The sequence below is a fragment of the Eumetopias jubatus genome, unplaced genomic scaffold, assembly GCF_037043125.1.
Source record: "Eumetopias jubatus isolate StellerSeaLion01/CBP00866 unplaced genomic scaffold, mEumJub1_p1.0 scaffold_10, whole genome shotgun sequence".
NCBI classification, from domain to species: domain Eukaryota; kingdom Metazoa; phylum Chordata; class Mammalia; order Carnivora; family Otariidae; genus Eumetopias; species Eumetopias jubatus.
The window spans coordinates 120,105,292-120,130,444 of NW_028274816.1; the positions used below are offsets into that span (position 1 = coordinate 120,105,292).

Below are 25,153 nucleotides of genomic sequence, written 5' to 3' on the forward strand. Positions count from 1 at the left end.
CTTCTACGTCATGATCCCCGCCAAGTGCTCATCCAACGGGTACTTGCATACCTCCAGCAGTGGGGAGCTCCCTCCTTCTCAAGGCAGCCAAGCAGCTCCATCAAGAAAGCCCTTCCCTCTTCCTACCTGAAATACATCTCCCTGTGAGTTTGCCCTTTTGTCCTAAGTTCAGCCCTGGAACCCCTGAGTTGAAATCCAGTCCTTCCTCCTTGTGACAGCCTCTTAGGTATTTGAAGGCAGCTCTCCATCCCACCTGGGAATTGCCTTCCCCGAGCTAAATATTGCCACTTCCCTCAACTGCTCTTCAGGGGTTGTATTTCCAGGCCCCTCTCCAGCTGCTTCCCTCCCTTCTGAACTCACTTCAGACTCTCTTTCTCCTAAAAGAATAGTAATCAGATCAGAACCCAAAAGCTGCAGCCAAGAGATGTCTTCCCATTTTGATGATGCACTTAAGCCTAAGTTGAAGCTAAAGCTAAGTTTAAAGGTTTTTGGAGTTGTTGTTGTTGATTTTAATGTTCATTTCTCCCCGGTCCCTGTGGACTGGGCTATTGCCTCCCTCCTCCCCTCAGGGAGCCTGATCCCACAGAGTGAACTGGGCCATGCCCTAGTCCTGGGACCGCAGGAGGAGCATACCCTAATTTACAACAGAGCGTGTGTCATTACCATGCCATAAGGATTTTCAGAAACATCTTTTAACAAAAGTATCTCCCTTGACCTATGATTTAATGTATAATGCAAGTTGCAAAAATGCAAAAATTTAGGGATGGCCTCTCTGGACATCTGAAGCCTGCCTACAATGCCTAGGATGACATTACGTGATCTGTAATTCCTTCAGTTGATAAAGAGCCTCTTAGACAAAACAGGGATGCTGGGGGGTGAGGGGCGGAGGTTGGGGGAGGGGCGCTCACCTCTTGAGGCATCTGAAGCCGCCTGAACGTAGCTTTCCTGAGAAAGGGGGGAGAAGAAGGAGCCGGGGTTAAAGTGGGTCCAACGCGGAGGCAGCCCGAGAGGGTTTGCTGGGGAGTTGCTGGCTGTCGGGGGCCCAAGGGCGGGCCCCTCACTCGCTGGGCATGGAGGAGTGGATGAGCTCTGGCATTAGGCAATCTTGGGTCTGAATCTGGGCTCTGCTGCTAATTACCTGGGAGATCTTGGCAGGTTATGGAGCCCTCTGAGCCCTGAGTTTGTCATCTGCGATATGGGCACGAAACGGTAGCTAACTGGGCTGTTAGTAAGATGCCTCGAAATAACATTTAAAAACCCCTGGCGTGATGCCAGGGCCCACTAGGCTGACTCCCAACTGGAGGAATTTCTGTCTCCGGGAGGAGTGGGTCAGGCAGTGGGTCCAGGAAAGCAGTAGGAGGTGCCCTCCTCCAACCCGAGGGGTCCGGGAGAGAGGACTGGAACAATGGACAATGCCCATCAGGCTGGGGGGCTGCCTCCATACCCCTGCCTCCCAGCCCTGGCCCTCAGCCTCCCGCCCTGCCCGCTCCAGACCGTTTTCAGGCCACAGGCTGCCCGGTTCCGATAGAGTGTGGCCAGCAGTGCCTTATCCTTGGTCAGCTTCAGGGCCTGGCTATAGCTCTTCGTTGCAGCCTTGTAGTCTTGGAGCTGGAAATGCCGGTTCCCTTCCTCCTTCAGCTGCACCGCTTCGGCCTCCGCCATCTGTCAGGACAGGAGCAGCTCCGTCTGGCCAGCCCCTTACTCCAGACCCAGGGCTGGACTCCTGGCCTGAGGTCTGGAGCTCCAGGGTCTCCTCCGACCAGGATGGAAGGCGAGGGTTCTGCCTGGAAAGGACCCACCCCCATCACCCCTGAATCCATCCCCCCCAGGAGGACTTGATACATTTGCTTGGAGATTAGCATGGTTGAGGGAGTCTCAGGGTCCCTGTGCCTCCCCCTCCGTCCCTCCCAGCAGGACAGATGGCGCCAAAGGCCTGAATTCTCACTGCAAGCCTTACAAGTTCTTCTCGGTCCCCCTTCTCCCTCCCCAGTCTGGGGCACCCCCCAGGGGGGCTCACTTGCTTAGAGGACAGTGCTCCTGGTCTGTTGTCCTGTGATGCTGCTCCGCTGAGCTCCCTCGTGAACCCCCGGACACCAAGCCTTAGTCTGTCCCCTCCCCCACCCAAGAGGCTTTATCATCCCTGCCAGGGGCTCCAGACCATATTTGGCCACAGGGGCAGGTGCCCCTGGAGTCTGTCATTGATACTCAGGGCCCTCCCCTCCCCAGACTGGACAGTCGTTACCACGTGGGAGCGCTGACTAACCTGTGCCCCAGCGTCCTGTTCAGGGGCTGTCCTGGACTCAGGCACTCATACCACAAAGAGTGAGAGAAAGATCCAGAAAGGAGGGAGACCCCCTCCCTAGGCACAGTTATAATGCCCCTTGTCCCCGTCCACCCCAGATAAACAACCTCCTCTCCCTCCCCCCAGCCGCTGCTATTTTGGGAGCCGAGTGACAGCTGAGGGGCTGACAGACTTAGAGCAGCTGCCCAGGTCCAGGACCAACTGGAGACTTCCAGAAATGCACTTCTGGAGGGAGGAGGGATGGAAGGGGGGAAGAGAGTTCCTTCCCCTCTTCTACTTGCCCACAAGTCCCCTATCCCTCCGGCACTCATTGCTGAAAAGGTCCTTCCTTTTCCAGAAAGACAGAGCGGCTTGCAAACTTGGTTAAGTGCAAGTGGGTGCTTTCTTTCAGTGTGCACGCCTTCTCCTGCATCCACCATCTGTATGGAGTGGATGCATTCAGTCTACCTCTCCCATCACACTGGGAGCTCCCGGACGATGGGCTCTGCATATCCCCCACTAGACTACGGTCTTCTCCTTGGGCGAGAGCTGGGTCAGTCTAGGAATTCCCTGAGCCCAAGGACTGTAACCCCGCCCCCAATCCACCTGGGAACTCTCCTGGCAAGCTGAGTCTCGGAAGGGGGTCTTCCTGGGACAAAAACTGTTTTCACCACCAGAGCAGGTCTCCCCTGGGGCAGGACCTGTTTCTCCCCATCTGACTGAGGGCTCCTGAGACAAATTTGAGTCTATTCCTACATGGACTCAGAACTCTTTCGCCTTCCAGTGTCTCCAAACCTGGGTCATGAACTCCCTCCCAGGGGGCAAGAACAAAGGACAGCATCTCATACAGTTTGGCTGTCACCCCCCCCAACCCCTCAGCCTGGCACAGAGCCTGGCAGAGTCAGTGCCCAATGCGGGTCTCCTCAATGAATGAATGGAGGAATGAATAGTGTCTCCATGCTCATGCTTTGCTTCACTTACTGCCATTTTGGCCCCTCCCCGCATATATCCTCAAACCTACCCGACCAGGGCAGAGAAGTGCACTGAAGAAAAAGCATAGGTGGGTCACCCACACTGGATTCTGCTCCTCGCTCTGTAACCTTGGACACAGCTATGACTTGGACAAGTTCTACTACGCCTCTGGACCCAAGGCTCAGCCCTGATGCATATTTGTCTGATGCATGTTTATTGGCTGAATAAATACATGAATGAATGTAGGGAGGGATTCCCTGCCATCGTGGTGTCCTAAACCCTGAGCCCCTTTACGGGGCAAGCTCTCTGTAGCAACGAAGTCAGGTGATAAAGGATCCTGCCACTGGCAGAAAACTCAAGTTCTCTGACTTTAAGGTCCAAAGGATCTTAGATTCAAATCCCGATTCAGGGGCACCCGGGTGGCTCAGTTGGTTAAGCATCTGCCTTTGGCTTGGGTCCTGGGATCAAGCCCCACTTCGGGTTCCCTGCTCAGCGGGGAGCCTGCTTCTCCCTCTCCCTCTGCCTGCCACTCCCCCTGCTTGTGTGCGCTCTCTCTCTTTCTCTCTGTGTCAAATAAATAAATAAAATCTTAGAAAACAAAACAATACAAAAAAAATCCTGATTCAGTAATTCACACCCCAACCAATTCTTAAGCATCTACTATGTGCCAGGAAGTGTGAATGACAGTGGAAGCCAAGACCACTTGTGAGGACAAGAATTTGTGTCTATTGTGTTCACTTACATATTTCGAGCGGCTATCAAAGTGTTTACACAAGGGCTCAACAATTTTCATTGGATGAATGGATGAAATCATTCCATGGATCTGTGATTTCTAAATACAAAGAACACCAGGATATTTTGAAAAAACATATAATGGGGAAACATAGCATTGTTTCAGAGAAGGTTTCCTGAGTAAATGATTACATGAGTTAATACATGTAGCGTTCCTAGAACAATGTCTGGCAGAGACATTTGCTGAATGAATGCATGCATATTTCAGGCAAGACCTGAAGAATGAGGAATTGTTCCTGTCTTCGTCTGCGTGGGCTGCTGTAAGAAAACACCACAGGCAGAATGGCTGGAATAAGTGAAATTTTTGAAAAATAAGCATATTTGTTCACAGTTCTGGAGTCTAGAAGTTTAAGATCAAGGTGCCATCAACATTGGTTTCTGGTGAGGCTTCTCTTCCTGGCTTGTAGATGGCCACATTTTCACTGTCTTCACATAGCCTCTTTTCTGTGTGAGGAGGAGGCGTGGGGCAGAGAGAGAGGGGGAAAGAGACAGAGTGGGAGAGATATAAGAGATATCTCTTATAGGGACACCAATCCTATCGGACTAGGGCTCCACTCTTATGCCCTCATTTAGCCTTTATTACTCCCATATAGGCTCTATCTCCAAATACAGCGACCCTGGGGGTTAGGGCTTCAACTCATGAATTTGGGGGGGGGGGATACAATTCAACCCATAAGAGTTCCAGACAGAGAAATCTGCAAGTACAAAGGCACTGATGCAAGAAGGGTCATGCCTTGGAAGAACTAAGAAAAAGCCAGAAGAATTCGATCTTAAAGAGAGAGGAGTGGCTGGACAGGTAAGTAAGGCTGAGTGGAGCATCATAAGGAGTTTGACCTTTGTCCTGCTTATAATGGGAGCCACTGTAGGGTTTTAGGTTGGACAGTGACCCACCAGATCTTTGGTTTGAAAACATCACCCTGGTTGCAGTGTGGAGGATGCTCAGGAAGATGCAAGAGTGGAAACAGGGAGGCGAGTGAAGAGGCTGTTGTATGCAATCACAGTGACTCAGGCCAGAGTGTGAGAGAGGAGATGGGGAGAGATTCGGGACAGGTTAAGGAGGCCAGATTGACAGAGCTTGAGACCCCTGGGATGTGGGCAGAGCTCCAAGGGAGATCCCAGGTTTCTGGTAAGAGCCCCCATGTTAGCTGGTCTCTGCCTCAGCTCCTCATCTGTAATGTGGGGCCAGAAGGGTTTTTGTGAGGATTAAATGAGTTACATGGGTAAAGCACTTGGAACAACGCCTAACACGTTGCTATCATTCCCATCATAGTTGCTATTGCTTTACAGTGTTGAAAACAGTAGACACTTTTTGCTTTTGCACTCAAGAATTATGAACTGATTTGATCCATTTTAAAAAATAGTAATTTCCGTCTTCAAGCGAACAGGCTCTGGTTTTGTAAGCCGCCCCTGCAAGGTTGCTGCTGCCAAGCCAATTCAGTCTTCCGCCATTTCCTGTCTCTTGAGTTTGGGGAAAATCAATAAACCGCTCAGAGCCTCGATTTCCCCATCTATGAAGTGGGGCAAGAATCCCTGTTCTACAGAGACCAAAGGCCGTTCGTATCCCGCACTGCACTGGGAGGGACTGAATGGGGCTACGGCCACCTGTCCAACGGGAGGCTGTGGAGGGAGGTACCAGATGCGCCCGCCGCCACGCCGGGCCGCGCACGGCGTGACACTTCCCCTCCGCCACACCAGGGGGCGATGTCGCGGCCTGCCGCGCCGCCCGACCCTGGGGGCGGCGCTCCGTCCCGCCAGAGTCTTTCTCCTCCACGTGTGGACGCGGGATGGCGGCGGCGGCGGCGGCGGCGGCGGCGGTGGGTGTGCGTGAGTGCGGGCGTGGGCACTCGGGTCCGGGGTCCCCGAGGCCAGAGGGAGGCGGCAGTGGGGGCTTTCCGGCCGGGCGGCGTGGCTGACCCCCCGACGCGCTTGTGCGCGCAGGATGAGGCGGCGGCGCGCGACGTGCAGCGGCTGCTGGTGCAGTTCCAGGATGAGGGCGGGCAGCTGCTGGGCTCCCCGTTCGACGTGCCCGTGGACATCACCCCGGACAAGCTGCAGCTCGTGTGCAACGCGCTGCTGGCCCAGGTGAGCGGCGGCCCGGGCGGGCGGCCCTGCCCTGGTCCGGCCCGCAGGGCATCGGGAGACCCAAGGTCTGGGGTTCGGGGGTCCCACTGCTCAGCGACAGTGGGTGAACCACCCTGGCGCCTCGTCCGTGGCAGGGCCACCTACTTCGGGGGAGAGTCAGGAGATCTAATCAGTGACAGCGCTTTGCGCGCCATCAGGGTCCATCTGGGGAAAGAGACCGCATTTTGAACGCATTGGATGCATCGTCAAATTCCTCGACACAGCTCCCCGTTAATATCCCCATCTTACAGGGCTGCCCAGAGGCATTCAGTGATTTGTACGGTGCTACGCAGTAGGTGGTAGATTTGGAATTGGAACTCCCGAATGTCAGATTCAAAACCCTCGCTCTTCTAAGCCAGTGTTTATCAAAATGCTGGGGCTTAAAAACACAGTACCTGGACCCCACCCCAGATTTACTACACCAAGACTCTGGGAGTGAAGCCGAGTCTGCATTTTTTCTTTTCTTTTCTTCTTTCCTTTCCTTTCCTTTTCTTTCCCTTCCCTTCCCCTTCCTTTCTTTCTTCTTTTTCTTTTAGATTTTATTTATATTTATTTGAGAGAAAGAGCACACAAGCAGGGAGGGGGGCAGAGGGAGAAGCAGGCTCCCCGCTGAGCAGAGAGCCTGAGGTGGGGCTCCATCCCAGGACCTCGGGATCATGACCTGAGCCGAAGGCGGATGCTTCACCGACTGAGCCACCCAGGTGCCCCCAGAGTCTGCATTTTCAACCAGTTTTTTCGATGCTGCTTATACATCGTAGGGCATGGTGTGGTGGTTTAGAAAACACTGCATAATTCTGTATATGAACACTAATTCAGGACTTTAATTTTTTTTCTGAAGCACTTAAATTAGTCATTAGCAATAAGACATTGGGCTAATTACTTGTAGCTGCTCTGAACCTCAGTTTTCTCATCTGTCAAGTGGGAGTATTGATGCCTACCTCCCAGGGTTGTTGTGAGATGCAGATAAAGGATTTTAAAGTACTATGTAAGTGTCCTGCAGTTACTCTTTGAGGATAAAAAAGGCCTTGCTCAGTGGGCATGGTGGGTGGTATCCCAAACAGTGGCTGAAAAGAATAAAGCTTCACCTGCCCACAGCTCAGTGGGGAGTGTTCCTGCCTGTCCTTTGATGGAGGAGTTGCTCTTTGCCATTGCCCTCCAGGAGGATCCCTTGCCACTGGCTTTCTATGTCCATGATGCCGAGATCATCTCGTCACTGGGGAAGACGCTGGAGTCCCAGGCCGTGGAGACAGAGAAGGTCCTTGACATCATCTACCAGCCACAGGCCATCTTCAGGGTCCGTGCTGTGACCCGCTGCACTAGCTCTTTGGAAGGTCACAGCGAGGCGGTCATTTCTGTGGCTTTCAGCCCCACGGGAAAGTAAGGATAGCTGCAGAATCGTGGAGTGGAGTGTAGGAGTGCAGCCTCTTGCTGGGGTGGGGAGGGTACCCCAAGTTACAATCAATAGGACCTCAGGCTGCCTATCATAGACCTGAGCTCTGGGCACAAATTGCAGGTTAGGGACATCCCCGGTGGGGTTTGGTCTTGAAGGACACCCACCTTGGAAGAATCCTTCCTGGACTTGATCTCAGGAGAGCTGAGCTGCGAGCTCCCTAGCTGGGTGACCCGGACAAGTCACTTTGTGATTTAATTCATCATCTGTGAAACTGAGTTTCTTTGCTTTTTGCAGTCATAACGAGGCTAATGAGCAGCTTCAAACCTGGTTATAGCTGTGGCCGTTCCTTTTAGAAAAGGAAGAGGAGAGAAATGGCCGCCTGGGGTTCTTCTCCCAGATGGGATCAGTGTTACATTTCTCCTTCTCAGAGAGAGAAAAGTCCAGCCCCAGATTCTATGCCCAGAAGACAGTTGAACAGGCGGCAGAAATGCACATGTGCAGTGTTCTGGTGTAGGCCCAACCCCTTGGCCCCACTGCAGAGGTCAGGTGGCCTCTCTTCTTCCCCAGGTACCTGGCCAGTGGCTCCGGAGACACTACTGTGCGCTTCTGGGATCTCAGCACCGAGACACCGCATTTCACATGCCAGGGTCAGTACTCACTTAGCTCTGTAGGGGGACTTAACCCAGTGGCGGATGCGCAATCATTTACTCAGGCCCTTTAGTTCCTGAGGAGGTTCAGAGCTGATTCAGCCCCTTCATGGCCAGTTAGCAGCGGCCTGTTTCTAGGTTGAGACCGCACCTTTGAGCAGGCTACATACAAACTGGACCAGAGAGTTAAGTGTGGGTTGTGGGTTGTGCTGACGGCTGGTAGCAAGGAGAACCTGACTTACATCCAGCCTCTACCACAGTGGTTCTCAAACTTGAGCACTTGACCATGCATCAGAATCACCTGGGAGGCTTGGTTAACATACAGATTGCTGGGCCCCACCCCTAGAGTTTTGGTCTCCTTAGTTCTGAGATGTGGCCTGAGAATTTGCATGTCAAGCTCCCAGCTGGTGCTGATGCTTCCGGCCGGGTGATCTCGTGTATGTAGGGCGTGCCCCGCAAGCTTCAGTTTTATCATCTGAAAAATTGGGGGAATCGTTCCTGCTCCATACTTTAGAGCTATCATGAGAATTATAAGGGATGACGTGTGCAAACACTTCATACCATGTATCGTGTGAGGAATTATTAGAAAGTGGAAGTATTATCTATGCAGCAGGATGCATGGCTTTAGCACTTGGGGTAGAGTCTCCCTTTGCCTAGAAAGCCTCATCTCTCCTTTGGTTCGACTGCTCATTTATTCCGGGACTAGTTGAGAAGTGCCAGGCACTGCTAGGCACTGGGAATAAAGACAGATGTGCTCCCTCCTTTCTCCCTCCCCTGCTTTCCTAGGACACAGACACTGGGTGCTTAGCATATCCTGGTCCCCGGATGGCAAGAAGCTGGCCTCAGGCTGCAAGAATGGCCAGGTAGGTGGTGGTCAGGGTAACTAGGCAGGGACTCTGGGCTCCCTTCCTAGGAGTTGGGTCAGATCAGGTTCTGGGGTCTTAGGGAATGATGGGTTGGGGCCAGTGGGCGGTGACCTGCAGTGGCCCAGGGACAGTTCGGGGAGGGTTATTGAGTAAGCCTCTGTCCTTCAGATTCTCCTGTGGGACCCAAGCACAGGGAAGCAGGTGGGCAGGGCCCTGGCTGGCCACAGCAGGTGGATCACGGGCCTGAGCTGGGAGCCCCTCCACGCGTAAGTGATACTGACGGAGCTGGGGGTGGGAATGAGGAGCTAGGGGCTCAAAACTGTCCTCTCCCCTGCTGAGGGGGCGAGATGGCCAGCCCGACCAACAGGAATGGTATGGCAGGCAGTGGGGTAAGTCTTCCAAGCGTGTGGTTGCTGCTTGAGAGGGGGCTGCTCATCATGGGGCCTGAGAGCTGCCTTGCAATGCAGCTTGATCTTGGGGTCAGGAAGCCTTCGCATCATTGTCCCTGGCCCTCGAGCTGAACATGGGGACGTGCTGTGGGCATTGCCAGGTCGGAAGTGAGGTCACATGTCCCCCTCTGCAGGAACCCGGCGTGCCGCTATGTGGCCAGCAGCTCCAAGGATGGCAGCGTGCGGGTCTGGGATACAACTGCAGGCCGCTGTGAGCGCATCCTCACCGGGCACACGCAGTCAGTCACCTGTCTCCGGTGGGGAGGGGACGGGCTTCTCTACTCTGCCTCCCAGGACCGCACCATCAAAGTCTGGAGGGCTCATGATGTAAGAGCCGGGAGGGTCCAGAACCCAAGCCTGGGGGCATCTCAGGCCACGGGATGCTGGGGCTAGAAGGCAGGTTGGCCGGTGGGTCCTGAGGTCCAGGTCGGGGAGGCACTTCGGGAATGGTGGGTCCTGTGGTTGGTGCTGCATGATAGTGGAGGTTCCAGTGTACATTAGCACGGGCCAGACGTTCCTGCTCTAGGAAGCCTGTTAGCTTTATGGAACCTGCTGTACCCCGGAGTTACTTGACTGGAGCCCATGTATTCCCACAGACTTCACTTCCTTCCCATGAAACATGCTTTCAGAAACCATGATCTGGCCCAGTACACTCATCTCAGACATGAGGAGAGACTTGAGCCCAGAGGGGTGATTCGATTAAGATCACAATGAATGAGGGTCCTGATTCTGAGTCCCGCATCACTGTCTTCTGGGGCTAACCTGGGGGTACTGGTTCCCTAGGGTGGAGAGTGGGGCGGGAGTGTGTCTGACCTGACTTCCTCTGCCCTAGGGTGTGCTGTGCCGGACTCTGCAAGGCCACGGCCATTGGGTGAATACCATGGCACTCAGCACTGACTACGCCCTGCGTACAGGCGCCTTTGAGCCTGCCGAGGCCTCGGTTAACGCCCAAGACCTCCAAGGGTCCTGTGAGTGGGCGGGAAGGAACCACTTCTCTGGCTTAATGTGCGAGATTTGGACCTGGGCCGGGGTGTTTGCTGTTGGCGTGGGATTTTCTAATCGGTCACCTCATCTCCTCCTCTCCCCTCCGGTACCTGGCCACAGTGCAGGAGCTGAAGGATGGGGCTCTGAGGCGATACAACCTGGTGCGGGTGAGTATGAGCCAGCTACCAGCATGCCCAGCTCTGTACTCGTCCCCCACTGGTCCCTGAAACACTGCAGATACCCGGGTCCCTCCCCCCTTTCCTTTTCCAGAAAGTTTTTCGTGGTAATCCTAGTTTACACTCCTAAAATCTTAACACATAGGGATCGTTTTAATCATTTTGTTTCATTTATTTGCATATCTATTTATTGCATTTTCTCTTTTTTTTTTTTAAGATTTATTTGAGAGAGAGAGAGAGAGTGCAAGCATGAGCTGGGGAAGGGGCAGAGAGGGAGAGAGAGAATCTCAAGTAGTCTCCTTGCTGAACATGGAGCCTGACACGGGGCTTGATCTCACAACCCCAAGGTCATGACCTGAGCTGAAACCGAGAGTGGGACACTCAACCAACTCAGCCACTCAAGTGTCCCTCTTTTTTTTTTTTAAAGATTTTATTTATTTATTTGACAGAGACACAGCAAGAGAAGGAACACAAGCAGGGGGAGTGGGGGAGGGAGAAACAGGCTTCCTGCTGAGCAGGGAGCCCAATGAGGGGCTCGATCCCAGGACCCCGGGATCATGACCTGAGCTGAAGGCAGACACTTAATGACTGAGCCACCTAGGCGCCCCTCAAGTGTCCCTCTTTTTAACTTTATTTAAAGTAACACATTTAAGGGCACCTGGCTCAGTCGGTTAAGCGACTGCCTTCAGCTCAGGTCATGATCCTGGAGTCCTGGGATCGAGTCCCTCATCGGCTCCCTGCTCAGCGGGGGGTCTGCTTCTCCCTCTGACCTTCCCCCCTCTCGTGCTCTCTCATAAATAAATGAATAAATCTTTAAAAAAAAAAACATTGGGCGCCTGGGTGGCTCAGTTGGTTAAGCGACTGCCTTCGGCTCAGGTCATGATCCTGGAGTCCCGGGATCGAGTCCCGCATCGGGCTCCCTGCTCAGCAGGGAGTCTGCTTCTCCCTCTGACCCTCTCCCCTCTCGTGCTCTCTATCTCTCATTCTCTCTCTCAAATAAATAAATAAAATCTTTAAAAAAAAAACAAAAACACATTTATGGGGTCCAAGGATCAAAGAACACAAAAAAGTAGGTAGTGAAAAAGTCTCCCATCTCTGTGCCCTTCCATTCCTTCTGGAAGTATCCTGTGCTGCTAGTATCCCGTGTTTCCTTCCAGAGACTTCATACTTACACATGCATACAAACCCACATACAAAATCCTTTTTTCTTTTGAGAGAGAGAGGGAAGGGGGTGGTTTGCAGAGGAGAGAGAGAATCTTCAGCAGGCTCCACGCCCAGCACAGACCCATCTCAGGGCTTGATTCTACGACCCTGAGATCATGACCTGAGCCGAAATCAAGAGTCGGACACTTATCCAACTGAACCATCCAGGCGCCCCAATCCTTCCCTTTTTTAACACACTATTCTGTACCTTGCTTTTTCTTGTAATTGTGTACAGTGATTGAAACCATTCCATGTGCATAAAGCTTCGTTTTGGGGGCAGTGACTTGCCAGGGATCCCGTGTGAGTTGGTAGCTGGCCAGGCCTCATTTCTCCTAGCGCTGGCCTTTGTGCTGGTGTGGGGTAATCAGTGGTGTGTTTGCTGCCAAGGTCGGGCTTTCCTGTTTGAGGCCACGTCCAACACGGTGTGCTTTCTGCCTCTCCTAGGGCCAGGGCCCAGAGAGGCTGGTGTCTGGCTCAGACGACTTCACCTTATTCCTGTGGTCCCCAGCAGAGGACAAGAAGCCCCTTGCACGGATGACGGGACACCAGGCCCTCATCAACCAGGTGCTCTTCTCCCCTGACTCCCGCATTGTCGCCAGTGCCTCCTTTGATAAGTCTGTCAAACTGTGGGACGGCAGGACGGGCAGGTGAGTGAGGGCATGGAGAGGAAGGGCCCTAGTCCTCTGGAAGGAGCTTGGCTCTTTCACTTCCTGGCTGTGTGGCCTTCGCAAGCATCTAGACTTTCTGAGCCTTTGTTTCCTCTTTTGTAATATGCAGACCCTACCTCTCAGCTTCGTTTCCAAGGTTAAATGAAATGGTATATTTAGGACTGGCAATAAATGGGCACTGAAATGCTAGCTCCTTTCATGTCAAAGGAGAGAAATGATCTTAAGACGGCCAGGCATGTGGCCCAAGTGTAGGTTTGAGGTGTAATTATTTCCTGGCCCTCCTAAAAGCGTGGTCCACACACCGGCAGCTGCAGCCGCATCTGGGAGCTCGATAGCAATGCAGAACCTTGGGCCCCACCCTGACCTTGTGAATCAGAATCTGCATTTGCATAAGGTCGCCAGGTGGTTCCACTCCCATTAAAGTCTGAGAAGCACTGGTGTAATGAGGCACCGTGGGCTTGAGGTTAATGAGGTCATAGGAGAGACAGGGGCATGGGCAAGAAGAGAACAGGGATGAGGGAGACCCTTGCTGGGGCCACATGGCAGCCCTTGTTTTTCAAGACAGGAAGCGGGGTCCCAGAGAGGCCTAATCTTGTCCAAATAGACATAGCTCATCTGTATTGCTCTGAAAGTTCCAGGTGGGCCTGGCCCCCTTACTCCATGCCACCTGCCAGCAGGCAACTTGTGCTAGGGGGGTATCAGACAAGATGGGCTAAGCAGGTGGCTCCGTTGGATTCTAAGTCATGCAAAGTTGTCCAGGTACAGAGGCCTGGCAAGAGGCATTCTAGAAGCAGCTCATTTGGAAAAGTTTTATAAAATCGTTATGACCTTGGTAATGATCACACTGGGGTAGGGGCTAGGCAGTGAGGTTTTGTAAACGTTCCCCGGTAATTCTCATGGGCAGCTAAGGTTGAGAACCACTGCTGTGGGCGCAGGGGCCCCCTTCCGACATGTTTGAAGACCTAATGCCCATCATCACCTTTTCCTGGCCCAGGTACATGGCTTCCCTGCGTGGCCATGTGGCTGCTGTGTACCAGATCGCGTGGTCAGCCGATAGCCGGCTCCTCGTCAGCGGCAGCAGCGACAGCACGCTGAAGGTGTGGGATGTGAAGGCGCAGAAGCTGGCTGCGGACCTGCCAGGCCATGCAGATGAGGTATGGCTGGACCCTTGTGAGCAGAGGTGGGGTGGGCGGTGGGCTTGAAGCCTGGCCCTCCTGCCCCCCCCACCCTCCTCACTGACGTGCCTCCCCCAACCCCCACCTCGGGTTAGGTGTATGCTGTCGACTGGAGTCCAGATGGCCAGAGGGTGGCAAGTGGTGGCAAGGACAAATGCCTCCGGATGTGAGTGTGTGCTTGGCTCTCCTGCCATTAAGTCGGTCACTCTGCATCTTTCCCTTCGGGTGGAGAATTCTAAGGGCTCTCCAGGGGCCGAAGACTGTGTGGCATCAGGTTCTCTTGGTGGTTAAAAGGGAGGGCTGCGGAATTACAGGGATTATGGGAGATCCTGACAGTGCTCTCCAGGGGGCAAGCCCAGGGGCCCTCCAGCAAGAGGCAGTATAGTTCTCAGTTCCAGTCCTGGCTCTGGCTTTTTTTTTTTTTTTTTTTTTAAGATTTTTTTTTTAATTTATTTATTCATGAGAGACAGACAGAGAGAGAGAGAGAGAGAGAGAGAGGCAGAGGGAGAAGCAGGCTCCCAAGGAGCAGGGAGCCCGATGCGGGACTCGATCCCAGGACCCTGGGATCATGACCTGAGCCGAAGGCAGACACTTAACCATCTGAGCCACCCAGGCGCCCTGGCTCTGGCTTTTCACTGCGAAGTCTTAGTGTGGTTCACCTGCCTCCTGGGAGTTACCAAGCCTTGGTAGACGGGACGTTCCAAGATGGGAGGTGAACACACTTGGGAAGCTGAAGCGTGTGTACTTGTAGAGAATAGCTGTTTGCCATTAGATGCCCCCAGTGGACATCCGAGCAGCCAGGCCCTGGGATGAGGTCTTGGCCGGGGCAGGCAGTGGGTGCACCTGAGTTTGGGTAGTTAGAGCAGAGATGGTAACCAGGCTCTTGATGATTGAGTGAACCACAAGCTCTCCCCCGTCGTAGACTCCTGGGACTATATGGCAGCCTCCCTTTCCCAAGATGGGATCCCCATGCTGTTCCCTCCCCTTCTGCACAGATGGAGGAGATGAGAAATCCCAAGTTCTCTGGGACCCCCACCTGGACCTGCCGCTGCCAGCCACCTGCCCTGACACAGACCCAAGGCCAGGGTGGTGACCCTGCAAATGAGCATGGCCTGCTGCCCTTGAACAGCCCCCAGTGGGGTCCCTCCCCAGAGCAGGAGAGCGGAGGTCACGGGGGACTACCAGTGAGCTCAGCCGTTGGCTATCACTCTGTACCTCGCTGGAGGTGGGGGGGGCCACGCAATGACTGGAGCCCTGCTGCTGCCCCTTCTCCTTTCCTAAGTGTTCTTTTTACTCAGCGTCAGACCTGAGATTCTGTGACCTAATTAAATCACTTCTGTTTTGTGTGTTCGGGTTGTCGTTCCGTGTCCTAGAATCCCAAGGCTCACCTGAGGACTATGCTAAGTCAGTTTGTCTAACCCTTCCCTCTGGGCTGCACCAAAACCCTGCTGACCCCGAAGTTGCCTTTCGTCTCTTTCCCCCGTGCCTACGAGGGAGAGGCTGGTGGAGGCGGGGGAGACCGGCTGAAGCCCAGGAGAGTGGCCAGAGGAAAACCTGAGCCTGCGCTGTCCAGTGTGGTGGATGCCAGCCACATGCGCGGTCTCCGTTTCCCCGGACGGCTAGGAATGCAGTCCTGCGACGCTGGCATACGGCTGGGACAGCACAGATCAGACCACCTCTGTCACTGTAGGGAGCTGTGCGGGCCAGGGCGGCTCAAGGGCTGCTCTCCTCCGCGCCTCTCCCACATGGCACACCTCTCAAGGTCCCGCAGTGCGGCGGGCACTGTGCTGGACTCTCAGGGTACAGAGCGGAAGGCAACAGCTGTCCCGGCTGTCCCGGAGCGTGCAGGGGTGAGAGCTGCAGCAGCAGGAGGTGTGGCGTGACAGGGGACAATGGTTCTTTGGCCCAGGACGGCTTTCATGGAATGAAGGGAATCCCTACCGGGATGTCCTCAGACTCTCGACCAAGATGTTGCCTTCCAAGCATCCTGCCAACACTTGCTCCTGTTTCGATGCTCAGGCGATCTGCTCAGGGTGGATTCTAAGCTGTCCTTGTATGGACTGCCCAGGGCCATGGCTTTTTTAACCTCTTGTCCCTTCCCCGACCCTGCGCTCACGCTCCACTTCTCAGTCTCCACCTCTCATGTCCCTGCATGGAGGCTGCACGAAGGGCGAAGGGGGGCGGGGGGGGGGGCGGCGCTGACTGCCGAGGGCCTGCCCTGCACGGGCGCTGGTCCTGCCGTGTGCTCCTGTGAGCCTCGCAGTAAGCCTGCAGTCATGCTTGTAGGGTTCTCGCGTCCCTGAACCAGCCCAGGGAGCTTAAACAGTTTGTCCGTGCCCTCGCATCCCGGAAAAACCAGGAGGAAATCAGACCGTGCCCCCAGCCTGTGCACTTTGCACCCTGTCCTTCCAGAGCTCGAATCTGATGTTGACCAGCCACAGGCTGCCACCGCCTCTGTCCAGCTTTGCTGTCTTTCCTGGTCTTTGAGTAACATTTCTTCCTCACATGGGGACAGGGCTGATGTTGGCAGAGCCCAGCAGTAGGTGGGGATGGGATTGGCCGGCCACACTTGTGTTTCATGGCCCCTACCCCCCAACCTGGACTCCCTGCCCCGGCAGAAGCTAGGAAGGGGGATGGCAGCCAGCCCCACTGTTGGCATGAAACAGAAGTCGGGGTGCTAGGTGACCTGCAGTGCTTTAATGAGGGATCTGGACTGAGCCCGAATCTGGGGAGGGGGATGCCTAGCAGCTGTGGGCAGTGGCGGACCTGACCTGGCCTCTGGCGTCTCCAGGTGAGTGGAGCTCCTAGCCTCGGCCCCAACCCAGGGGTGGAGTTTGGGGACCACTGCCACCAGCCCCCGGGTGGGCTAGTCAGCAGTTCCTGGCATGGTGCTGGTGGTCCCATCTCATGATTCTGGTTCCTGAGAGCCCTGGGCTGAAGCTGAAGGTAGGCGAGGGGCTTCCTGGGGCCCTCCTTAGTAGGGAAATAGGTATTCCAGATCTTCGAGCTTCCGCATGTCCTCCAGCCTGAGGGACACTGTTTTCCTCTGGGGTTCCTTGCGCTGCACAGTGATCTGGATGGGGTTGTTCTCAGGGAAGCTGTTCAAGTCAGCGGCCACAGTTGCAAACTGAAATAAAACACAACCCCTCAGAATTCCTTCCCAGACCTGACCCTAGCTCAGCTCCTTGTTGGTCAGATGCGGTCTTGGATAGCCTTACCACCTACTCATGGGCACCCGAAACAGGTACAAACCCATGCCTTCCCTGTTGTGTGAGGTTTCCAACCCCAGAGCAATCTGTCCTCAGGCCTCCCCCCATGCCCCTGCCCACCTCCCTTCCCTTCTTTGTCCCCCTTTTGCCCTTTACCCCCCTTTTGAAGGGCGTTGAGGGAAACACAGGAATGTGCCCTTCACTCCCTGGCCTGCTCACAATTCTTGGTACTGAGTTGAAGAATTCCAAAGCTAACGGCATTGGAAGCTGGACATTACAGAGATGCTGGTGAATAGATGAGTTTGCATTCCCCAGTGGGCCCCAGAGGGGCTTAATCCTTCAACTCCCAGAAGAAAGCAGCCTGGAATTCATGCTCATTCTCCCAGGCAGAAAGCCAGCAGGAAGAAGAGCTGTGGGGGCATCAGGGTGTCCCCAGCCTCCAAAACCCCTGGCTCAGACCTCTCCCTGCTGCTCCCCAGCACCCCCCTCCACGGGCTCTCCTCTCCCAGTGCTCACTTTGTAGGGCTTGCACCACTTCCCCACCCCAGCTGTGTTGGCTGCACGGACGGTGAGGCAGTAAGTCGTGTTAGGCTTCAGTTCCATCAGCTTGACAGTGGTGCCCAAGATCTTGTTGAAGATCCATGGGCGATTCTTTGCCTTGGGTGGCTCATTGTCATTTGTCTTGGCCACCTCCTGCAACAGGACCTGGTAGAAACTGACCTGCTGCTTGCCCAAGGCATAGGTCCAGGAAATCTAGAGGAAGAGAGCCCCCCAGGCTTCCTCAGACCTGCTCCAGGCTGTCCTCCCTTCCCTCCTACCCCCAGCCATGGGTCTGAGGGCCCCACTCCCATCCCCTGCTCCTCCCGGGGCTGGGGCAGGGCTGATGGAAGGTGTAAGGCTTCCAAGGTGTAAGGTTCCCTGGGCAGCCCCACCCACCTCAGAGTGTACCCCATCCCGTATTTCTTCTAGACTAGTTGAGAGGGCCCTTAGAGATCATCTTGTCTGCCTTGCTCATTGCAGATGAGGTTACAGGTTCGGAAAGGGCGAGTGGCTGCCCTGGGGTCACACACAGTGCCAGAGCCAAAGTTCAAAACAGTAGCTCCAGAGCCCACGTACTTCGGGCTATGATGGTGGTTGCCGAGCCCGGCTAAGGAGCTCAGGGAGTTTTTACAACACTGCAGATTCTTGGCCCTGCTGCCTCCTGTCTGGTCTCCCATTCCCAGTTTCCCCTCCTTCTAGGCCAGTGGTTCTCAAACTTGAGTGTGTATCAGAATACCCTAGAGGATTTGATAAAATAGATTGCTGGCCCCCACAGTTTCGGATTCAGTAGGCCCGAGGTGGAGGGGACAAGAATTTAAATTGCAAACATGTTGCCATATGATGCTGATGCTGTTGGTGGTCTGAGAACCACACTTTGAGAGACTCTGCTCATCTGGGACTTCCAGATTTATCTTCCTAAAATACAGCTCAAATTGTATCCACCGTCGGATATAAAGCTTTGCAAGAGCTGTTCTCTACCGCTTACAGAAAAATCTATATAGTAGCCTAACATTGTAGGACCTCTGAAAAAATGACTGGACTAACTTCGCCCCTCTGTTCCCTGTCCTGGACTCTAGAAAAGTGCTATTCAACATGGGGTCCACCGGCCATCAGCACCATCTGGGAATGTTAGCGGTGCAAATTCTCAGGCCCCACCCAGACCTACTGAATCAGAATCTCTAGGGATGAGGCCCGGGAATCTCATTTTTAACAAGATGATTGGATCCGTAGGCACAGAAATGTTCGAGAAGCCATGAACTGGGACCTGGCTGTTTGCTCCCACATTTTCCCACACGTTGCTCATATCAGCCCCTCCCTGGAATGCCGTTCTCCCATCCCTGGATGTTTAGATCCTACCTCTGTGTCCCAGCTCAAATGTTAACCAAAGCCACCAAGCTTACTCCTGCACCTGGATGTAACGTTTCTTTCCCTCTGAGTTCCCGGTGACACTCGGTCTGAACTCTTCCTACAGCACCGCACCCATTTCCAGCTAGCACTGGAGTTCCTTACAGACAGGGCCTCTCTCCTGAGCCAGGAGCTCGAGGTCAGGATGCAGGTGGTAGGCGTCTTCACACTCCCTATGGAGCTCAGCTCAGTGCCTGGCACACGGGGGCGGCCAGGGAGCCTGCGCTGAATGCACCAAGAGGGAAACGTACCATAGCCGTGGAATCGCTGACGGTGTGTTCACAGATGAAGGGTGCCTCCGGCACATCCATGACCACAGAGGACTCTGAGGGGGTCGAGGAGGTGTCTGTGTCCAGCTCAGGGTTGTCAAGGTCCAGCAGGCCCCCAGGGGCAATTTGGGACTTCGACTGGTGGGGGCAGAGGGCCAGGTCCCTCTTTTCTGTATCCTTGCCCACGGAGGAGAAGCTGAGTTTGTTCAGTTCGCCCTCCAGCATCCCTGCGAAGAAGTTGCTGTTGGGCTGGGTCACAGCCAGTTTGATGGGATTCAGCAAGGTGGTTGAGATGGGGGAGATGCTGGTGTCGTCGGAACTGCATTCAGAGTCCTCCACTGGCATCGGCTTCCTGAGTGGGAGGGAGACAGGGGAGCCTGCTGAGGGAGACCACCCTGGCCCGCACAGCCAGGAAGCTCCCCAAAGGCAGGCCTTGCGCCTGACTCGCCAGAATCCCCAGCTGCTTCTGAATAGCTCAGAACATCCTTAGCACCCTGTAGCAGGGCATGAAACCCACCAGGGCACTTACTGAAAAATGCAGATTCCTGGTCCCTGCCCTACTTTGGGATGGGACTGGGGAAGCTGCTAAAGTATCTTTTTTAAATTAATTTTATGTATTCATTTGAGAGAGAGAGAGAGAGAGAGCAGAAGCAGGGGGAGAGGCAGAGGGAGAAGGAGAAGCAGACTCCCCACTGAGCAGGGAGCCTGACATGGGGCTGGATCCCAGGACCTAGAGATCATGACCTGAGCCGAAGGCAAACTTTTAACCATCTGAGCCATCCAGGCGCCCCTGCTAAAGTATCTTTAATAAGATCTTTAGACAATTCAGAGGAATGTATTTGGAGAACCATATTTGAGAAACACCGCTCACAGCTTAAATCCTCCTTCCACAGTGGGGTGCAAATACTCCTGGGGGAATGCCCAGCCAGTCTAGCGAGGTATGGAAAAATATCTAAAAAGTATCTAAAAGAAAAATAAGCTTTACTCATATTTACTTCTACTGTTTAACAGTAATTACTAATTTATTTACTTAGATTTTCTAACATTTAACAATATTAATATGTACCATGTAAAATTACCAATAGCACACATAGATTTACACATATTGGGGTAGATGCTCAAAAACTTTTCCTTCCAACCAAATTTTGTTAAATTATGAGATATTTTAGACATACACAAGATAATCAAGAATAATACATTAGGGGCGACTGGGTGGCTCAGTCGTTAAGCGTCTCCCTTCGGCTCAGGTTATGATCCCAGGGTCCTGGGATCGAGCCCCGCATCGGGCTCCCTGCTCCTCCCTCTCCCACTCCCTCTGCTTGTGTTCCCTCTCTCCCTGTGTCTCTCTCTGTCAAATAAATAAATAAAAATCTTAAAAAAAAAAACAACCTTATAAAAAAAGAATAATACATTAGCGGGGACATAATATACAGTAGGATAACTATATTGTCGGGCACCTGGGTAGCTCAGCCAGATAAGCGTCTGCCTTCAGCTCAGGTCATGATCCGGGGGTCCTGGGATCGAGCCCCGCATCAGGCTCCCTGCTCAGCGGGGGGTATGCTTCTCCCTCTCCCTCTGCCTGTCGCTCCCCCTGCTTGTGCTCGCTCTCTCTCTGTCAAATAAATAAAATCTTCAAAAAAAAATATCGTCTATTTGAAACTTGCTAAGAGAGCGGATCCTAAAAGTTCTTATCACAAGAGGCAAATCTGTAACCATGTGTGGTGACGGATGGAAACAGAACTTAGTGGGGCAATCACTTCATCACACACACACCAAATCATGTTGTACACCTTACACTGATATGATGTTATATGCCAACTGTATCTCAATAAAACTGGGGAAAAAAATGAAATGAAGGCATGATAAAGTGAGAAAATAAAGAATGAGATATTAAGCTTCCACTTAGCCACCATCCAATTTCAGAACGACAAACTCACGAGTATAGTTAAAGCCCGCTGGGCACTTCTATCCCCCACCTCAGCTCGCATCCTCCCGCTCCACGGTAACCAGTACAGCACATTTCAGATTTTCTGTGTATCATTATACATGTGTCTCTATAGGTTTGTGAGCGATGTCTGCTATCCTTAAGCAACATCGACTACTATTTTGCATATTTTAAAACTTCACATAAATAAATGGTATCATCCAATACATATTCACCAGCAGCTCGTTTTGTTTTGTTTTGTTTTTTTTACTCCCCATTGGTTTATTTAATTTTATTTTTTAAAAAGACTTTATTTTTAAGTAATCTCTGCACCCAACACGGGGCTCGAACCCACAACCCTGAGACCAAGAATCACACACTCCGCCGACTGAGCCAGCCACGTGCTCCAACATTGTTTGTACTGACACATGTAGCTTTGGTTCAGTCATTTTAACTGTTGTACATTTTTCATTACATGGATATTTGTATTTTTACCAATTCTTGGCTATTACAAAGAAAAACCTTGTACGTGTTTCATTCTATTTATTTATTTATTTACTGATAAAGTACAGAATCTAATAAGTTTGGCTTTCAAATCTTTTTTTTTACCTTGACCCAAAGTAAATACATATTACCTAGTATACTGAAACATACACATAAAACTAAAACACAGGACGCCTGGGTGGCTCAGTCGGTTAAGTGGCTGACTCTTGATTTCATCTCAGATCATGATCTCAGGATCATGGGATTGAGCCCCACACTGGGCTCTGTGCTCAGAGTGGAGTCGGCTTGTCCCTCCCCTCCTCCCCCCACTCATGTGCGATCTCTCTCTCTATCCCTATCTCTAAAATAAATAAATAAAATCTTTAAAAAAATACCTAAAACATTTCACAAACCAGTACTTACTCTATGTGTGATATGCTCTGGAATTTTTTTTAAGTTTTATTTATTTAAATAATCTCTACACCCAATGTGGGGTTCGAACTCACAACCCCAAGATCAGAGAGTCGCATACTCTACCGACTGAGCCAGCCAGGCATCCCATGAATCTATTTTATATTCACTCATTCAAAACAGCAGTGCTGGGGAGCCTGGGTGGCTCAGTCAGTTAAGCATCTGACTCTTTTTTTAATTTAAATTAAATTAATTGACATATAGCATATTATTAGTTTCAGAGGTAGAGTTCAGTGATTCGTCAGTCTTGTATAATACCCAGTGCTCGTGACATCACGTGACCTCCTTAATGTCCATCACCCAGTTAAGCATCCGACTCTTGATTTCAGCTCAGGTCATGATTTCGTGGTTGTGGGATCGAGCCCTGGGTCAGGCTCCCTGCTCAGTAGGGAGTCTGCTTGAGATTCTCCTTTCTCCCTCTACCCCTCCCCCAACTCATGTGTGTCTTCTCTCTCTAAAATAAATAAATAAATAAATAAATAAATAAATAAATAAATAAATATAAATAACAAATAAATAAATATTTTTAAAAACACACACCACCCCCCCCACACAAAACAGGAGTGCTGAAGTGGGCACAGAAAGCAGTTAAGCACTGAGCTATATGTTTGACAATTTTTTATGATCTTCCTGACAGCCCTGCTGGATGAGTGTTAGCCCCATTTCGCAAATGAGGGACTGAAGATCCCTGATCTTAATTAACTTGTCTACAGTCATATATCTAAGTGGTAGAACTTGGATTTGAACTTGGGCTCCTAGCCCAATATTTTCCTACCATGACATTTCCTACAAGCATCTGTCACTTTAGCCATCCCTGCTTACTTACAGGTCCCTTAGGGACTGGACGCCATATCCCTTTCAAGTAATCAAGACCAGCTACATAGTTTGTGGGGGCCCCTTCTTCAAAATTATTAAGAATTTCAAGACATTGACAGCCCCCTCTGGTTCCTCAAGGCGTCTTGTAGCACAGACCACGCCATATTATTCTTGCTTCTTGCCTAGCATCCCCAACACACACACACACACACACACACACACACACACACACACACACACACACACACACCTTCTTCAAAATTATTAAGAATTTCAAGACATTGACAGCCCCCTCTGGTTCCTCAAGGCGTCTTGTAGCACAGACCACGCCATATTATTTTTGCTTCTTGCCTAGCATCCCCAACACACACACACACACACACACACACACACACACACACACACACACACACACACACCAGGCAGAGAGCTCCTTGAAGGCAGGGGGCGTGTTTTGCCGCTCTGCATTCCCAGAACTTGAAATTGGGCCAGACACCTGACAGGTGCTCAGAGTTTTGTGGAATGAGCTAAAGAGAACCCAAAATCACAAGGAGGAACAGTAAACTTCAGGCTGAAGGCAGGCAGACTATTGGGGGGACCTAATCAGGCAGGTAAAGACAGCGAAACGGAGGAACGAGGAAGAGGCGCCATCAGGGAATGGAATGGGGTGTCTGAATGGGGGTGTGTGGGACTGGTGAGGACCACAGCTGGACTAAGCAGGAGAAGTACTGTCTGCAAAGCTCTGACGAAAACCAGGCCTTCTGGAGCAGAAGGCCTCCAAGCCTCCAAGAACTGATTTGGGATCAGGATTCCGTAGTGCAACCTACACACGTGCTCTTCCCGGGGAGTCCAGGGATGGGTTGTGTCAGGCCAAGGAAGCCTCATTTCTTCTTCAAGCCCCTCTCCCCGCCCCTCCACTCTGGCCTTAGGAAGGAGGAAAGGACCAGACTGTCTCTTACAGTAGATTGACGGTATCTTCCTGCAAGAAGTTAACCAAACTGCCCCTTGCGGAAAGTGGGAGTCCTTTGGTAGTGACGGTCCTGTTCATAGACTTGGGGTTTGGAAAGGGCTTCGACATTTGATTGAGTGCATTCAGAATGTTGAGGGTTTCCTTCTTCAGCATGGTCTCCTCCCCATCTCCCACTTTACATAGTGTCTCTGATGCCATCTCGTTTGTTTCGGACCACAGCCGTCACTACACAGCTGACAAGAAGCAGAGAGAAACTGGGGGCAGTGGACCCACCCTTAGTTAGGTGGGATGGGGGTGCAATGAGCTGACTTCATAATCATCACTGAGTGTAACAATTAAGGGCCAGCCTTCCCCTTGATCTGAAGCTGCTGCTACCCAGGGCCAATGGCAGGAGTGGGGTACAAAGCACAGACTACATCACCCCTTGGGCCCCTTCCAGTTATAATGCTCTGTGGTTACAACAGCCCTGCCTCTTTCTGAAGATCTCAAAATGCTTACCACCTGTTCCTTTCGGAGCTGCTCTGGGAAGGAGGAGCAGGGTGGTGAGAGAAGGCTCCTGGGTACAGTGGGAGGTGGCAGCGTCCCTGGGAAACAAGCAGGACTGAAATGGGTCTCTGGGAGTGGGGACTTTGTCTCTAGGATGCTGAGGCTCTATACCCAGAAATCCTAGGCAGCAAATCCCCACTATGTCGGTAGGCACAGGGAAAGTCCAGATGGCTCAGGGGGCTCACAGCCCACATACAGCCAGGTTTTACGGCTAGAACTCTAAATGTGCCACATCCTCACCACAAGTGTCTTCATGTGTTGAGTGACAATGGTGGGTGCCGCAGAGGAATACAAATATGGGCCAGACATTTTTCTGCTCGCAAGGAAACCACCTTACCATAAGAAAACCTATATACAACTTCGACAGTAGGAAGAGAGGCTATTGAAACAGCACTGGCTTTGCACTCAGATGTGGATTTGTCCACTCTAAGTCCGGCTCTGCACCTACAGGTTGTGTAACTTTTGGCAAGTGACTTCACCTGGCCAAGCCTCAGTTTTCGCCTCTGTGAAATGGGGACAAAACCAGCACGGGTCTCACTGGATTCTGAGGAGGTATCCCTGTAAAGTTGTGCTATGTCTTCCAGAGGACGAGGCAAAGCAAAGGACATCTAAAAATGCCAAATCATATTTTTTATGTTCCACATCAGCAGGGCTTTTGTTGTTGCTATTCATCCAAAAAAATACTCTTGTTTTTTTTCCTTCCAAATTAGAGATGCAGATGCCCTCTCTGCGCTCTGCTGCTGCTTAGCCCCTGACATCCAATCTGTAATTACCCAGTATCTTTGATTCCTCCT

General features: G+C 52.3%; 3 protein-coding genes across 7 annotated transcripts in view; 1 reads left to right on the forward strand and 2 right to left on the reverse strand.

Annotated features, from left to right (window-relative positions):
- UNC45B (unc-45 myosin chaperone B) overlaps nucleotides 1-1,662 on the reverse strand; it is a 30,111-nt gene extending 28,449 nt beyond the window's left edge. For all 3 annotated transcript variants that reach the window (XM_028108990.2, XM_028108989.2, XM_028108991.2), the window contains exons 1-2: nucleotides 1,495-1,662; nucleotides 909-945 (exon numbers count right to left, since the gene is read on the reverse strand). In XM_028108990.2, the coding sequence (XP_027964791.1) occupies nucleotides 909-945; nucleotides 1,495-1,662 (205 nt within the window). The remainder of the gene's footprint in view (nucleotides 1-908; nucleotides 946-1,494) is intronic.
- A 4,159-nt stretch (nucleotides 1,663-5,821) lies between these two features.
- On the forward strand, nucleotides 5,822-15,077 carry NLE1 (notchless homolog 1). Of its 3 annotated transcripts, none has more exons than XM_088028364.1 (13): nucleotides 5,822-5,869; nucleotides 5,984-6,127; nucleotides 7,326-7,460; nucleotides 8,127-8,206; nucleotides 8,993-9,069; nucleotides 9,241-9,338; nucleotides 9,656-9,848; nucleotides 10,354-10,489; nucleotides 10,626-10,672; nucleotides 12,329-12,531; nucleotides 13,547-13,706; nucleotides 13,823-13,893; nucleotides 14,723-15,077. In XM_088028364.1, exons 2-13 carry the CDS (start codon nucleotides 5,985-5,987, stop codon nucleotides 14,733-14,735), a joined length of 1,356 nt encoding a protein of 451 aa, XP_087884490.1. In that variant the 5' UTR covers nucleotides 5,822-5,869; nucleotide 5,984; the 3' UTR covers nucleotides 14,736-15,077. The 3 variants fall into 3 exon arrangements, with proteins under 3 accessions (XP_087884490.1, XP_027965240.1, XP_087884489.1); XM_028109439.2 differs by having other exon boundaries at nucleotides 5,824-5,859; nucleotides 7,326-7,543; XM_088028363.1 differs by having other exon boundaries at nucleotides 5,824-5,859.
- Nucleotides 15,078-16,701: 1,624 nt separating this feature from the next.
- FNDC8 (fibronectin type III domain containing 8) lies at nucleotides 16,702-24,011 on the reverse strand. Its single transcript, XM_028108994.1, has 4 exons — nucleotides 23,803-24,011; nucleotides 19,132-19,501; nucleotides 17,453-17,689; nucleotides 16,702-16,854 (listed from the first exon to the last, which is right to left on the reverse strand). The coding sequence occupies exons 1-4, from the start codon at nucleotides 24,009-24,011 to the stop codon at nucleotides 16,702-16,704; spliced, it is 969 nt and encodes a 322-aa protein (XP_027964795.1).
- Nucleotides 24,012-25,153: the final 1,142 nt, after the last annotated feature.

Excerpts from the sequence above, each read along its gene's own strand:
- NLE1 (XM_028109439.2), top strand. The coding sequence starts at position 5,830 with ATGGCGGCGGCGGCGGCGGCGGCGGCGGCG. Across the intron at positions 5,860-5,983 it reads CGGCGGCGGCGGCGGCGGCG|GATGAGGCGGCGGCGCGCGA; the intron begins GTGGGTGTGCGT and ends TTGTGCGCGCAG. Across the intron at positions 9,070-9,240 it reads CAGGCTGCAAGAATGGCCAG|ATTCTCCTGTGGGACCCAAG; the intron begins GTAGGTGGTGGT and ends TCTGTCCTTCAG.
- FNDC8 (XM_028108994.1), bottom strand. The coding sequence starts at position 24,011 with ATGGCATCAGAGACACTATGTAAAGTGGGAGATGGGGAGGAGACCATG. Across the intron at positions 19,502-23,802 it reads GAAGATACCGTCAATCTACT|GAAGCCGATGCCAGTGGAGG; the intron begins GTAAGAGACAGT and ends CCTCCCACTCAG. Across the intron at positions 16,855-17,452 it reads AGTGGTGCAAGCCCTACAAA|TTTGCAACTGTGGCCGCTGA; the intron begins GTGAGCACTGGG and ends GTTTTATTTCAG.